Source organism: Rhipicephalus microplus, chromosome 8, assembly GCF_043290135.1.
Source record: "Rhipicephalus microplus isolate Deutch F79 chromosome 8, USDA_Rmic, whole genome shotgun sequence".
Taxonomy (NCBI): Eukaryota; Metazoa; Arthropoda; class Arachnida; order Ixodida; family Ixodidae; genus Rhipicephalus; species Rhipicephalus microplus.
In genome coordinates, this window is record NC_134707.1 from 21,063,123 (window position 1) to 21,077,118 (window position 13,996).

Genomic DNA, 13,996 nt, shown 5'->3' on the forward strand with positions numbered 1-13,996 from the left:
ATCTTGCAGCCTTAGCCGATGACTTCCCCGCAGGAATATCTGCGCTAGGAGGTGTTTGGTGAGAAGCGTCAACACGGACCCGAGGAAACTAGAAGATTTTGAAGCCCTCACACACCACACCGGGCGTCGCTTCGCCATGTCAGGTGCAAAGGGTATGTAAGACTGGTACTTGGGCCAATGTGATCCTCAGGGTTATGTAAGAATAGGTACTTGAGCCTTTATACCCCCCTTCCGCCACAGCAACGCACCCCATTTGGCCTGTACCTTCAGTTATGAAGCCAGACACAGTTTTTTGAAACGACTAATGAATGCGATAGCAACCAGTAGGAATGTCATAGCAATACAAGCACTTCATTTCGTTAGCATGTCACCTGACGTAACACAACTAAATGGTGGCGTAAGGGAGGCTGCTACGGCGATCGAATAAACTTTCATGATGTATATTACTTCATCGCAAATGAAACGCTGTGGAAAAAATATATCGTGAACAATGGCAAGCTTTCCGCTGGTCCCCGAAAAGAAAGGGTGACCGCACCCGATCGATCGAAGCACGCTGAAAGTACTGGAAGTAAAAATACCACCACTCTCAAAAACCTCCATGGCCTGACACCCCCGCCCTTTCTTATAGTACTTCTATAGTTACCCATGGGAACCACCATCTTGTTTCTTAAGCATGACGAACAAAAGCCAGTCATATCTCGCATGCTTAACTTACACACATTTATTGATGATCACTAGTGCCTCTCACACGCTTTCCTTCTAAAAAGAACACACCACCAGATCTGGTAGTTAGTAAAGGAGTACAACCAATACGGTAATTCTTTTCCAGCACTATCGCACACAGGTACTTTATGGAAAACAACTCATGCTCCTATTACCGCAACACTGCACACAGCGAAAAAAAAACCCCGGAAAACTCAGAAGACAACGCTTATGGTCTGAAGACGTTGTCATATCCACAGAAGACAGTAAGGTTACTCATGTAATTGTAAGTCACTAGACCTACCATAGGGTTTGAGTTTGTTCTGACGCACAGCCTTGATGACGTCACAATACGTGAGCTATTTGTGCTTTGGCAACCAAATGAAAATGAACATGTGAACGTTAGGAGACGATTGGGTAGAGAGCTTTGCGAATGGCCGCATTGTTGGAGAAACGCTGTATGCTCCTACCGTTCTGACTGTTTTCGAAAAGAATATTCTGCATTGTTTAGCAGTGCACAGCCCTGTTCTACAAAGAAAGAGGAAAACATGGTTACCATTGTGCGAGGGAAGCGTAATGCGCATTGAAACTTTAGGCTGCAACTTTAAGCATCGTTCTCATGAAGAACAAGATGTAGCTCTCGCATTACTGAAACAATGAACGCTATGAGTCCAGCTGTTGTTGTGACTTGTTAGCCTCAGTACTTGGCACTGTTGTCCGGAGGGAGGATAGTTGAACTTCATATTATTACAAATTGAGATGAAGTGGGGAGTGTTGGCGCTTGTTTTCATTTGCCTAATCGGGTCTGTAACCGCTCGCAGGCTGCGTAAGTACATACCTTCAAAATGCTCCGAGTTATGTTACTTCATCATAAGGCCCTTATTTTAGCACGTTGCAGCTGAAAACATCGCAACTCGATTTGTCGAAACTTCAAAGGCAGCATCCTCACATTTGCTTTGAACCTAAGATGACAAGTTATCGACGTTATAATAGATTAAAAAGATGCATGTTATTGCAAAGCACGACCGAATATAAGTAGGAAAAAGTGAGTTTTTACTGGATAGCGGTAACAGTTTTTTCCAACTGCTTTGTCAGCCAGCTCGTAATAATGGTCCATACGTAACCATGCACTTGTGGAATTCGAACCGATATTGAAGTCTAGTGATTACTGTCCTGAACACCAGCCAATGGTGAGGACGGAATGCATTTATTGGCACGTTGATATTTCTTGTGCTATACCATGGCTGCTTCACCGAATGCCCAAAGATGCGTGGATCAACTGATATTAACCCTGTCTACACTTATGACAAAGGTAAACTGTCCACGTTATATCGTCAAGCTCTAGTGGACAAAGTGCTCCAATTGAGGACTTGCACAGCCTAAAAGGGTTCACAATTTTTGCTCTTTGCTTAAAGCGCTGCAATGCTTGGTTGCATTGATAACTTCCCATTGTGTTTTTTTCTTTCGAAAAACTTCCCGCCTAAAAAATACTACTCGCCGATCAAATTTTGTTAAATGCAGCGGGTTATAATACTTCACTTTCAAATTCCTCTTTTGTGCATCGAAAGCTAGTGAGTAACTGCGTGTTAAAATGAGAACTGCGTAAGAGACACCGTTCGGGCTGTGTGAAAACAGCTCAAAACGAAATGGGAGATATTACGAAAAAGCAAGAAAACAGGCCAGTGGCGTCCTTTCGAAAGCACAAAAAAAAACGCAGAAAAAGTTCCGCTTAACAAATTACCTTAATATATGACCCCTTTTTGTTGAAGACGTGAGCTCCTTGAAACATTAAGTAGTGGTCGTTCATGCGAAAGCTTTATACGACTCATAAAGAAATAAAAGTGACGGTTGGTGTTGACAACACTGGTACACATAGTCTAATGAAGTCATGACACATAGTCAGATGACCCGAAACTCGTGTCACTGCAAAATAATTTGGAGTCCGTGGAAAGTATTCTCAAGAAATTGCGGGTGATCGGTGCTGAATTTAGAGTAAGGAGTAAATGAGATACAAGAAGTGAATGTCTAAGCAAGAATATAATTACGTAAGCTATTACTAAAGCGAACGAAGAAACAGCATGGCATACCCCTTCATGTCAACATTTAGGCAAATGCTTAAGAGACCCTGCAAGCGTACTGAGTTTGTATCCTAAATTTATGTTGGGACATGATTTAGGCTACGCCAAAGAGGGACAATGAGACGTAGTTTGATGAAAACTATGACACTACCACATCTTATTGCTCAACTGCATGCACGCGAGCTTCAAGCGACAGCGAGCAATGACAGTGACGTACGACAGAATTTGCTGTCACGAAGGCCCATCCGTCGCCATCACTCCTCTCGTGGCGCATTTCTGGAAAACTAGAAAAGATCGCTTGTCACCCGCAAATCAGTTGACGATTTTTGGCAGTGTGGCTGTCTCCATAATTCTCGCTTCGATTGCAATTCGTTCTCGATGCTTGTTATGCCAGCGAACTTTAAGGAATGCGAAGTATTGACCACCTTCTTTATATCCGCATCTCAAGCGGAATGTAAAAGAGCGATCGTATTTTGTCGTAAATCTTGTTATCGAAGGTTTCTTTTGATGTTTTATGACAGCTAAGGACAATTTAGTCGCTTGCGGCAATGTAAAACCATCATGCGAAGTGTGCCGTAGCCGTCATGGCGCACGTTTCTGGGTGCCCTATCGTGGCCAACTAGATTGCGAAAAGAGAAAGTCGTCAAACGTTTTTGTGCCTTCCTTTTGTCATACAAGACAGCAACTAATTTGGAATTTGTCATCGACTTACGTGTAGTCTTCTTTTCTCAATTTACGGTTATGCACGGGATAGTTTTTATTATAGCAGCATTCACACTTTGTCACCGGCGTGTGGTTGCAGCCGTTGCGACGCGACAGATCGGCCGAGAAAGTTGGCTGCTGTCGCTAAAAAAACCGCGTGTAAGCGGTTAAGCCTTTAGACGACATGAACAGCATATAAAAGGTAAGCGCACTTGTTCAACGAGCCAGTAGCCGTACTGATAACGAGTCCATGCGATGTAAATAGCTTTCACGTGCTTCTTAAAGCTGGAACATGCAAGCACGAACGAAATGAAAAAGAACAGAGCATAATAAATACTAGATCACGATGGCTGAAATGATAGTCAGTGCTCTCTGTCTGCACATGCACAGATAAGCATTACATGTACTTCTTTCTTCCGACGCATTGCACTCTAAGTTAGCTGTCACCATTCATGTTGCTGTGTTCTATTTTTATTTGCCCATGCAGGTTGCACGCCCTTACCTTCGTTTATGATGAATACTGGTCAAACAGCTTAGCTGTCTCTCAGTTTACAAGAATGTACAAAAAATCCCATTTTTGTGCACAAGTTTTGTGATGAATATGCTTAATATATTAACTTGTCATGGTGATGAATATTATCATGGCCCTATTCGTTCGAGAAGGCTTTGCTAATAAGGTGTGAAGTTTGTATACAAGTAATATTGCATAGTCTTCGTAATAAAGCCCTAATAGCGTGACATAAATTAGCTTATCTTTGAAGCACACATGAACTGCTCACGTCTGGAAGGCAGGATATAAAAGAGGTCGACTTTAGGTTAGGTGCAATCGGCATTCGTCTGTTGCTTCTGCATACAAAAAACGGCTTTTTGCAAATGGACCGGTAAAAAACTTTTTTTTGAAAGAGGACTAATATCTCATGAATGTCTTCAACATAAGCATAACTCTGATCGCTGAAATATGTTTATAGTAATGCTTTTTCTGTCCGTTCGTTATGGCTAAGATAAACTCTGCGGAAGCATTGTTACTGAAGGTCTGCATTTCACTTGTGCTTAATATGATGACTTTAATATTCCGCCATAAACTTTTCCCTACTGCACAACACTTCACTGCAGCGTTACCTTGGCACTCCTTAGTGAGCATCTGTAAGAGTTTTAGAAACACAATGCAGATGTATTTCTGGATCTGATGATGCCACTGAGCAACTTAGCTTGACAGTTTTGTGCAGTTTTGAACAGTGTGTTTGATGCTGAAAAGACCTCTTTGTTCTATTTAGCCAGAAGTTGTGATACCACACGTTGTGTAAAATTTTATTTTCGCAAGTAGACGTTCGTCAAGCTATGTTGAAACTAAAACAAGCAAAGCATATACAGCGCGTGACGGAAACCACGTCTATTTATAGCTTCAAGGAGAACTTGCTTCCATTGTTATATCGTGTATTGAACTGACGTCAACGCAGCAGTACACCTGCACCCGCAAGCAGCAGGTCAGCTTAAAAAGATGCCATTGGGTGAGTTCGTTGTTGTCGTAGACTACAATGGGCACATGGAATTAAAGTGTACCTCGCTACCTTGCTACTCAGTGGTCTCGTCTGACCACAGAAAACCTGCAGCTGAGGATACCAGTTCAAACTTTTAAAACGCATTATAGGAATATTCGTACAACATGAAGTGCTAAAAAACTAACTAAAGCGCTATTCGTTGCTGGCGCCAACGTTTGAAAATACATTTTTGTTCGGCCAATTAAGTCGTTTTGTGAGCCTGGAAACGAGTGTCTGAACCCCTGCCAGGTGTCTTAGCTGTCTGCGCTTGTGCTCATTAGTCAGCATCTCAAAATTTCAGCTCTTATAAGCTTCTGTATGAGGACCCCTGAAAGCATCTGTAAGAGACGCCCTAAACGAGAATTCAGCCTTAAATATTGTTCTGAATAAGAAGTTTTACTGATGTGCATTATCCTCTATGACGGCTCTATTTAGTGTCTTGCATAAAATACCACAAAAGTTAGCGAAGACATCTAGAAAGTGCTCTCTCTACTCATTTAGCTTGCACTGCAGGTACGATAAATTGTTATGCTTTAAATATACAAGTAATACCATACGCAAACCTTAGAAGGACGGTGAGGAGGGTGCAGCCCAACAATAAGGACACTCGTCCTCAATGCACAGCATGAGGGCATGGTCCTAAACCTCATAACCAAAAAGAAAACACTCGAGGTGTTCATTTAATATAGACATTCAAGCCGCAACACCCGCACTGGGCGCTGATATCAACGCAGTAGCTTAGCCGCACGGAATTAAGGGTGAGTCCGCTCTTTATGAATGTATTTTTGTATGTGGTGCCAAAATGAAGTAGGAGACCACTTAATTTTGCTTATGTACGAGTAGGGCAGGAACACACTATGTAAAACTTTATAAAACCAAGTAAAAGTTGACCGATTTTCTTAAAATCTAAAACAACAAGGCCGGTGTGCTCAGATTTGGGTGCACGTTAAAGAACCCCAGGTGGTCTAAATTTCCGGAGCCCTCCACTACGGCGTCTCTCATAATCATATACTGGTTTTGGGACGTTAAACCCCACATATCAATCAAAATCTAAAACAAGCAACAGTGCCATACCGAGTGCATGACGCGAAATGCGTAGATTTAAAGGCGCGCGGAGAACCGATTTTTGTAGCAATAAAGTGAAGTGAGCTGATGTCCTCTTAGCAGGACACGTACCGACAGGTACAATCCTCATGTCATCTGAAACAAATCGCCTCTGGCGTGCTAACTGCTGCGCTGAGCTAAAATGGCTTAATAAAAACAAAAGGCTTGTAACTCAGCGCACTGATGAAACAAGATCTGCTGCTGACGCACACGTGTTTCACGGAAGTGACGTAGCAGCGTCCCGCCTTACGGAATACTTGATACAAGACACAGCTGACAAGTTCGGCAGTCACACGGAAGTGGTTAGAAAGGTCATGTCATATGGTTCCTAACAAACAGTGTCTCAAGTGTCCCAAGTGACTGCCAAAGAAATCTGTTTTTTCTCAGTCGAATAGACCAATCCAGCTGCCCTCCCTCCAGCTCCATCTCCAAAAACTTGCAAAATGCAACGCGTCTCTGCACAGCCTCAGCGATTAGAGGCATTTGAAGCTTTGTATACCTTGCGAGGTTTTGCAGTGCCTTCGAGATTGGCATAACTTTGACCTAACGATAGTGTCATGTGGTGACATCCTGTGACACCAAGATTATTTTTAGTTATAAAACATTTTCCTTACGGCATGATGACTTCACAAATTTGGGTATCTATGCAGTCATGACAGTGTCGTAGAGTGACGTGATTTATCGCATAGAAATTAGTCGCATCCCTCTCGTGTTAGACTTCCCCGCCGTGGTGGTGTAGTGGCTGAGGTACTCGGCTGCGGACTCGCAGGTTGCGGGATCAAATCCCGGCTGCGGCGGCTGCATTTCCGATGGAGGCGGAAGTGTTGTAGGCCCGTGTGCTCAGATTTGGGTGCAGGATGAAGAACACCAGGGGTCGAAATTTCCGGAGCCCTCCACTACGGCGTCTCTCATAACCATACGTTTGTTTTGGGACGTTACACCCCACATATCAGTCAACCAATCAATCAAGCTCATGTTGTATTCGTTGCTCTATTTTTACTTTTGCTGAAGCGAATCTGGCCATCGCTTTCAAAAGAGCGCCTTGGATGCGTGGGCTTTATCAGCTAAAGACGGGTCTTTGTATGGCGTTAAGACTACTGCATCGTTGCTGTACACAAAAATAACATCTTGATTAGTGTTGCACTTATTTATTTGACTTCAACTTTTTGCGAATGTCACCTTGTTACACCCCTCTTACTTCACAGAGAGGCCTCGACTTTGCGGCCGGAACGAGAGACCCACGAGGTTCATGCCACGAAGAGAGCGATTCTGCAGCCCCCGGATCACGAGGCCATCGTTGCTGAGGGCTCGGCGTTGGTGCGTCTGCAAGAGTGGATTCGTCCGCAACGCTTGGGGCCAGTGCATCAGGCACGAGGACTGCGACAGCTGCAAGGCGTTGCCGCGCATGGACTTCAACGTGTGCGAGACGGACTGCCCGCTGACCTGTGGCAGGCCCATTCCTTTCTTCTGTTACGTGCACTGTGTTCGCGGCTGCGCATGTCCTCCGGGATTCGTGATGTGAGTATCGTCATCACTGTGCTTGCAGGACCAAAGCCTTTCTCGATATTGTGAACTCACCTTGTCTTGCGCGATATAATTTTATTTAGGTCAGCGAATTTGTCGCTTTTATCACCATATTTAAATGAATGAGTTTAATCTATGAATGCCCTTGCAAAAACAAAATCTCAAATTGGTGTCAGCCGTCACCAATAGGTTGCGAAAATCAGGAGTGAAAAGTGTTCCACCGGGGTTCTACCGCCTTGAATAACGTTGTGTTCATAACTGCTTCTCGCCGTAGCTCGAGCTGCCATAGCTTTCACATCGTGCCTTTACCACAACTCATCTCTTGGTGAATTGGTTCAATACCGTTGATGAAATGGTAAACACCGTAGACACAGAACAGCCATGGCATATAAAAACAAAGGAGCATCAAACTGACAAAATACGAGAATATGAGAAGTAGTTAACCTTGTAGTATTTTCACTCGTTTCCTTTGTCAGAACTTTGGCTACAGCCTAGAAACGAGCCATTAAATAGGCATCCTTTATTTAATTTAAACAATTGAACACGCACTGACTATAGAATTTTGAGATGGGGAAGCTATACAGCAAGTTTTCTTCAAGCACACAAGGCCTCATCGGTGAGAACGAAGAAACGTCACATCGAGTACTTGTTTATTTATATCTTTAGGGCTCGAATGCAGTAGAGAAGGAAGTGGTAGCATAAAAAATAAAAAAATAAACTAAAAGTGCTTACCACGGACTAACAGAGCAATTTTCTACATTACTTAACTAGTTTCAGTTCTCTTAGAGCACTTGGTTAACCTGCTTGCATTTGTTTTAGTTTTTTTTAGCAATGTGGACAAAAAATTGCTTGCTCTGCCGACGTAGTATTCCCCTGGTCGCGGTTCTCGGCCACTCAAATAAAAGGCGTTGGTTGAATCGCTGCTGTTGCTGTAACACTTCTTACTTTTATTTCTTGATTAATTGATATCTGGGGTTTAACGTCTCAAAACCACCATATGAATATGAGAGAAGCCGTAGTAGAAGACTGGAAATTTTGACCACCTAAGGTTCTTTAACGTGCACCCTTACATTTACTACCATATCAATTAGAGGAACAGTCGCGGCTGGCTTTTTGCCGTTGTCGCCAGTGCCACCGTCATTCACATATGCAATATATACGGGGAAGAATGCGCTAGCCTCCTCTTTTTGTGGAGTGAATATCACCTTTCCGGCCATGGTCATCTGCGCGCACGCTTATCTCGTGAGCGAACAAGAGGCAAGGGGAGAGGGTAATCTTTTGGCGCGGCAACAATCAGCGCGCGCCTCGTGCCCCCAGCAGGCGGGAGCCTTTACGGGCCGTGTTATCAACACGAAAAAACGCTGTCAAGACTGTACATTGAGCAACCGTATCCTCTTACACTAGCATTTTAAAGAGTTACTCGAGATCGGATCTAAATGAGTTAATTGCCAGCCACACTTTGTATAACATTGCACTTTGTCGCTATCTAATTTATTGCTTCACCTTTTCGGTGAAACTGAATTTGCGCTATCATTCCTGTCATAGTCGCGAACTTCACATGACAACATGCGCACGAGTATTCATAGCCAGCGATAAAGCTTCTTGAGACACAGCTAGGCATACAGAGGCTATGGAAGTTTTGCAGATTCTGTACCGCTTGTGATAAATCATTAGCGTTAATCTGCACCTGTGATTACGTTTTCTGAAATATTTGTGCGTGACATCTGCTTGCAATTCTTTGCATGACCTTCCAATTTGTTGCTATCACGTTCATTGTTTCACCTTTGCGTCAAAATTGACTTATTTACGTAAGCAAAATTATCTGCTGCGATGGTTTTACATTGAACTGGCTCAGGTGTTTCGAATTATCAGGAGGCCACAACTAAGGCGCAGTATCATATCGCAAACTATTCCTGGGCCTGAAAACCTCACAAACTGGTATTGAAAGCATGATAACTTTCACACGGAGCACACGTTTAATCACTCACAGGATAACAGCTATTGTGCAGACCATGTTTGAGTCAGACAGAAAATGCAAACTTTCGGTTGCATATTTGTTTTTTCTGATCAAGGTTGAATTGTTAGTAAGCATTTGTCCATGTGAATTTTCCTTTTCGTCTTGCTGACGATCAATTTCTTCTGTGACCAACCATCTGAGTAAAAAGTTATGCCAATAACAAAGCTTAAGCACAGTGTCGGCCGACTACATTATATCAGATGGCTAAGATAAAAGATAGCACAAGTATCACTACTGATACTCACAGCAAATATAAGTACCGAATAGTAGTATCCTATACATGACAATGACAAGAACTAGGATGCGACAGAGCAATTTGCCTAACCTTGAAGAGTCGGTTGTTCCTGTTACGGCAACGGTAGGACAATCAGCTCAAGTCCTTCCAGCGAGTTATGCATAAGGCCGTGGTTAATGATTAACATCGCGTCTGGTGCTCACGTGGTCATCATCATTCTTTGGCAACCGTTTTGTCTTCGCAAAGTCACTTCATGTTAGGGCAACTGCATAAGAGGGCGAGATGCGAGTGGGGGTGAGAGGTTGAGCGAACAGTTTATTGTGAACAGCACGAGATAGTGTGTAGAACCTAAACAGAGGCTATGTTGTGAGGCGATCACGATCAGTGTGACTGTCACTTTCGCGATACAGCACAAGACGCGTTATTGCACATAAGGTGGAGCTGCTTTGGATCTGTCCACCAGAGGGCATGTCTACTGCTGTCTGGCGTCATCAGAGCACGTTACGTTGCTGAAGTCGCAAGACATGGCTCTACGCAGCTGATTCAACGGCTAATGCGACAACGAAATCAGATTACACAGACTATTATCGAGATTCGCACGGTCTAAAGCGGATCAGTACCGAAAGTCGCGGCAGCTTTTTAACGTGAGAATCCCGTCACTGGAGAACAACCGAAAGCATGGTGCACCCTGTTTGCTAATCTCCGGTCAGTCAAAGGCGGCTGCAATGGAAAGTCCACTGAAAGGACATTCCAAAATATCTCCCATGGTCACATCAATTTAAGATTGCCCCAACGACGCTGGGGCAGTGGGCCAGATACAGTGCTTATCAATGTTGCAATGCCGCGGAGAGTGATTCATTCGGAATACGCCCCAATCTACCCCCCTCCTCCTCATGTGATAATGTTAATGCATTTGTATGCACTTGTCGCCAAATCGAATTACCTTTCTGTGTCCTTTCAGTGACCGCAGGACTGTCAGGAGGGGGTGCGTGTCTGCGAAGGTATGCCCTCCCATGTGCCCGCAACACTCAAGTTATCAGCAGTGTGTTTCCTCTTGCGAGCCAAGGTGCGACGTCCTGCGGCCAAAGCACTGTATCAAACAGTGTCATGCTGGTGACTGCGTATGCCACAAAGGCTTCGCCAAGTTATACGAAGGGGGCTTGATGCGCTGCGTGCCCACGTTAATGTGCCCTAAGAGATACGAGGACTTTTATGGGCAACTATACTTTGTGAACATCGGGCGTTAGTCAGAATGCAGCCATTGTAAGCGTAGGATTTCCTGAAATATTTACAAGTCGGAACTGTGGCGCTAAAATCGTGACTTTTCTGAGTATATTCTTGCTGCTTCGAATGTACTTGTACCTTTGTTGAACGTTTCGTTTTGATTTAGGCATAGCAAAAAAGCACTTCTTGCTGTCAACCTCGTTACCCGACTTGAATTTGAAAGTTAGAAAGAGGTAAAAATGAAAAAGTGGGACTGGAAAACTTATGCTAAACTTTGTCTTGCCACGAAATGGCTCCACATGAAGTCAATAAGCTGAAGTTTAGACAAATCCTTGCATTACCCACGATTTTTACGTTGGCTCAGGAACCAGGTATTTCAGCTCTTATAGGTACTCGCGCCATACTTCTGCACTGTGTACTGTAATAAAACCGTAACTGTAAGCACTCATAGGACGCTGAAGTGTGTGCCACTGGATCATCTGCATAAGGTAGCGTCCTTGAACGCAGCACGACAGCTATACGCTTCTTATACGAAGCGAGTATGGGAACAAAGTACCCTTAAAAAAGTTTTGTGCCTTGTGCAAAGCAATGCGTGCCTAGGTACCGTCCGTTTGAGCCATCATTTCTAGAATGGCTTCTTCGTAGAGTCAGAAAGTCAACTTCGCTGTATGATTCCTTTGTGTCGACAGTGCACTAAATATGCTTTCTCTGTCAACATAGATAACGTTTTCTGTCTTTAAACATAGGTTGTGCCGCTACTGCGTTGAGGTGTTCTTGTTTGAACTGTAAACTTTATGGTATACTGAGATAGTGTAAATAAAATACTACTTCCGGAATGGCGCTATATTTTTTCCAATTCTTACAATCTCGTTTTGAGTAGCTCTTCAAATATTAGGCACGCTGGTAGGAAGATTATCATGTGTACCCTAACGAGAACCTAAACAGTCAACTTTCTGGTGACATTGCCCGAGCTACTGGTATGTTTGTAAGCTAGACTCTGAACACAATAATAACCATATTGGCCGAATGAACAAATTGCAGAGCGTTCGAAGCAGCCGCAGAAGTGAGATAACCAACGCCTTCCAGCACCAGCTATTTGGAGCGGCAACATCCAAGTACTCGCAGCAGCTTAGCGTACACCAAATGATGCTCATTCAGAGCACCGACTCATGACATCACACTGTCATGCGTTGGTGTAAAGTCGTAATATGTTTATCATTGGCCTTGAATGAACTATGACAACATATTTTCAGAAACTAAACAAATGAATTTGCAAGGAGCCAGTGTAAGGCTTGCAGAATTAAAGTGCGCAGTAGAGGAAAAATAGTGAATAAATTGCAACGTACAATAAGATAGAGGAAAAAATTACACAAATTGCACCGAAACTATTTTACACAGTTTCCGGCTTGCCAGTGTAACAAAACGGGATTATTTGGAAAGAAGGTTGCAAGTATACAACTGAACACATTAGAAAAATGAACTGTGCTCATTGAGATGGATTTCTATGCTGCAACGTTAAACATTTAAGGCGTAATATTCTGTCAAATACTTGCCTGTAGAAGGGTTCTAGCAAGCCTGGCCAGAGAGGTGCAAAAATAATCAACAACGCGCCAACTACAGACAAGCGTATTGACTGAAATAAAACATGGGAATGGTAACTAAAGCACTCCAACATGGAGCAATCAATAACAGCAAGTTGTCGCGGCAATATTAATGAATATCAAGTTTATTCTTGCTGATTAACATTTATAGTGAGAGTTGCTGAAATTATAGAGGATTTTGTTTTCATTTCATGCATACCATTTGAGGAACACAAATACGCCGTAAATAAATGTCAAGTGCTCCGTGCGAGTAATGAGGGTTCGCTCAATCAGCTATGTGTGTTGTAAATTAGAAGCGAGGAAAGACTTGTGCAAGAGTTCATGTCATCAGCAGTTTTAATAGTGGCTGATTAACTTATACGAGACACTGGCTACAAAACATACTTCTATGCCAGTGTTGTACAACTGCGCATTTTTTTTTAACCTAATTCGATGTCGGTGTCATACAACTATTGACCCTGGGATGAAATGGAGTCTGACACCAGTGAGCAAGAACAAGAGTGGTTGGACGATGTGCTAAATGCCGTCTTTTTGAACGCACCATTGCGCAGATAAGCCGACAGTGTGCATCTATGCCAAAAAATAATGTGAAAAATGACGTAAGCAGATCAGTGTATTGTGCGATCTGGCGATTATATTGTAAATGTCGTTATTTCTCGATGAGCTTAGAAGCGACCAAATGATGAGTTCAACTACGGCGTTATAACTTAACAAAACTAAATGGCTGAGAAGCACAGACTGCTGGAGGAGTTGGTATTCCATCTTAACTGAGTTGCGCGAAAAAAATGAAGCGTTGTGTCCACCTTGCGCTGTGTCTAGGTGTCTTGCTTTTGTACTTCATTAGTGCGCTTGACCAGGTGTCTTGCTTTTGTACTTGAATTTTTTTTCGCGAAACTCAGTTACGATAAATAGTTGCTTGACTGCTGTAAAACATGTGAAACTTTTTTCAAAGGGGATCCTGCGATTTACGTTTGTAGTTTTATCACTGCTTCGTTTACCAAACCGTCAACGACGCCTATCTTTCAGGTAAGCGTGTATGTTTTCCCCAGCTCGAGTAGAATCATGTTAGTCGATTTGAAAACTCTGTGTGTGCCATGAGCGCTACTTTTTCAGTGGTTTTTAGACTTCCTGATTTTTTCAGAAGTTGAAATACGAGTCATATGGAGCGAGTCCAGGTAGGTTGTTGAAGTGGTGGGATCTAGTAAGGCAGTGCCCACAAAGCGTCTTTGTTCGCTCAGCGAAACAGTGGTGCCCCTCTGTCGCACGTCAGT

The 13,996-nt window shown here is 43.3% G+C and overlaps 1 protein-coding gene across 3 annotated transcripts; it reads left to right on the forward strand.

Moving 5' to 3' along the window:
* The first annotated feature begins 1 nt into the window (after position 1).
* LOC119164239 (serine protease inhibitor swm-1) lies at positions 2–11,960 on the forward strand. Of its 3 annotated transcripts, none has more exons than XM_075871268.1 (3): positions 2–152; positions 7,330–7,642; positions 10,862–11,960. In XM_075871268.1, exons 1-3 carry the CDS (start codon positions 137–139, stop codon positions 11,145–11,147), a joined length of 615 nt encoding a protein of 204 aa, XP_075727383.1. In that variant the 5' UTR covers positions 2–136; the 3' UTR covers positions 11,148–11,960. The 3 variants fall into 3 exon arrangements, with proteins under 3 accessions (XP_075727383.1, XP_037272285.1, XP_075727384.1); XM_037416388.2 differs by lacking the exon at positions 2–152 and adding an exon at positions 1,305–1,528; XM_075871269.1 differs by lacking the exon at positions 2–152 and adding an exon at positions 5,576–5,778.
* The last annotated feature ends 2,036 nt before the right edge of the window (positions 11,961–13,996 follow it).

Coding starts and splice junctions, on each gene's coding strand:
- LOC119164239 (XM_037416388.2), top strand. CDS start 1,462: ATGAAGTGGGGAGTGTTGGCGCTTGTTTTCATTTGCCTAATCGGGTCT. Junction 1,529..7,329: donor TGTAACCGCTCGCAGGCTGC/GTAAGTACATAC, acceptor CTTACTTCACAG/AGAGGCCTCGACTTTGCGGC. Junction 7,643..10,861: donor TGTCCTCCGGGATTCGTGAT/GTGAGTATCGTC, acceptor GTGTCCTTTCAG/TGACCGCAGGACTGTCAGGA.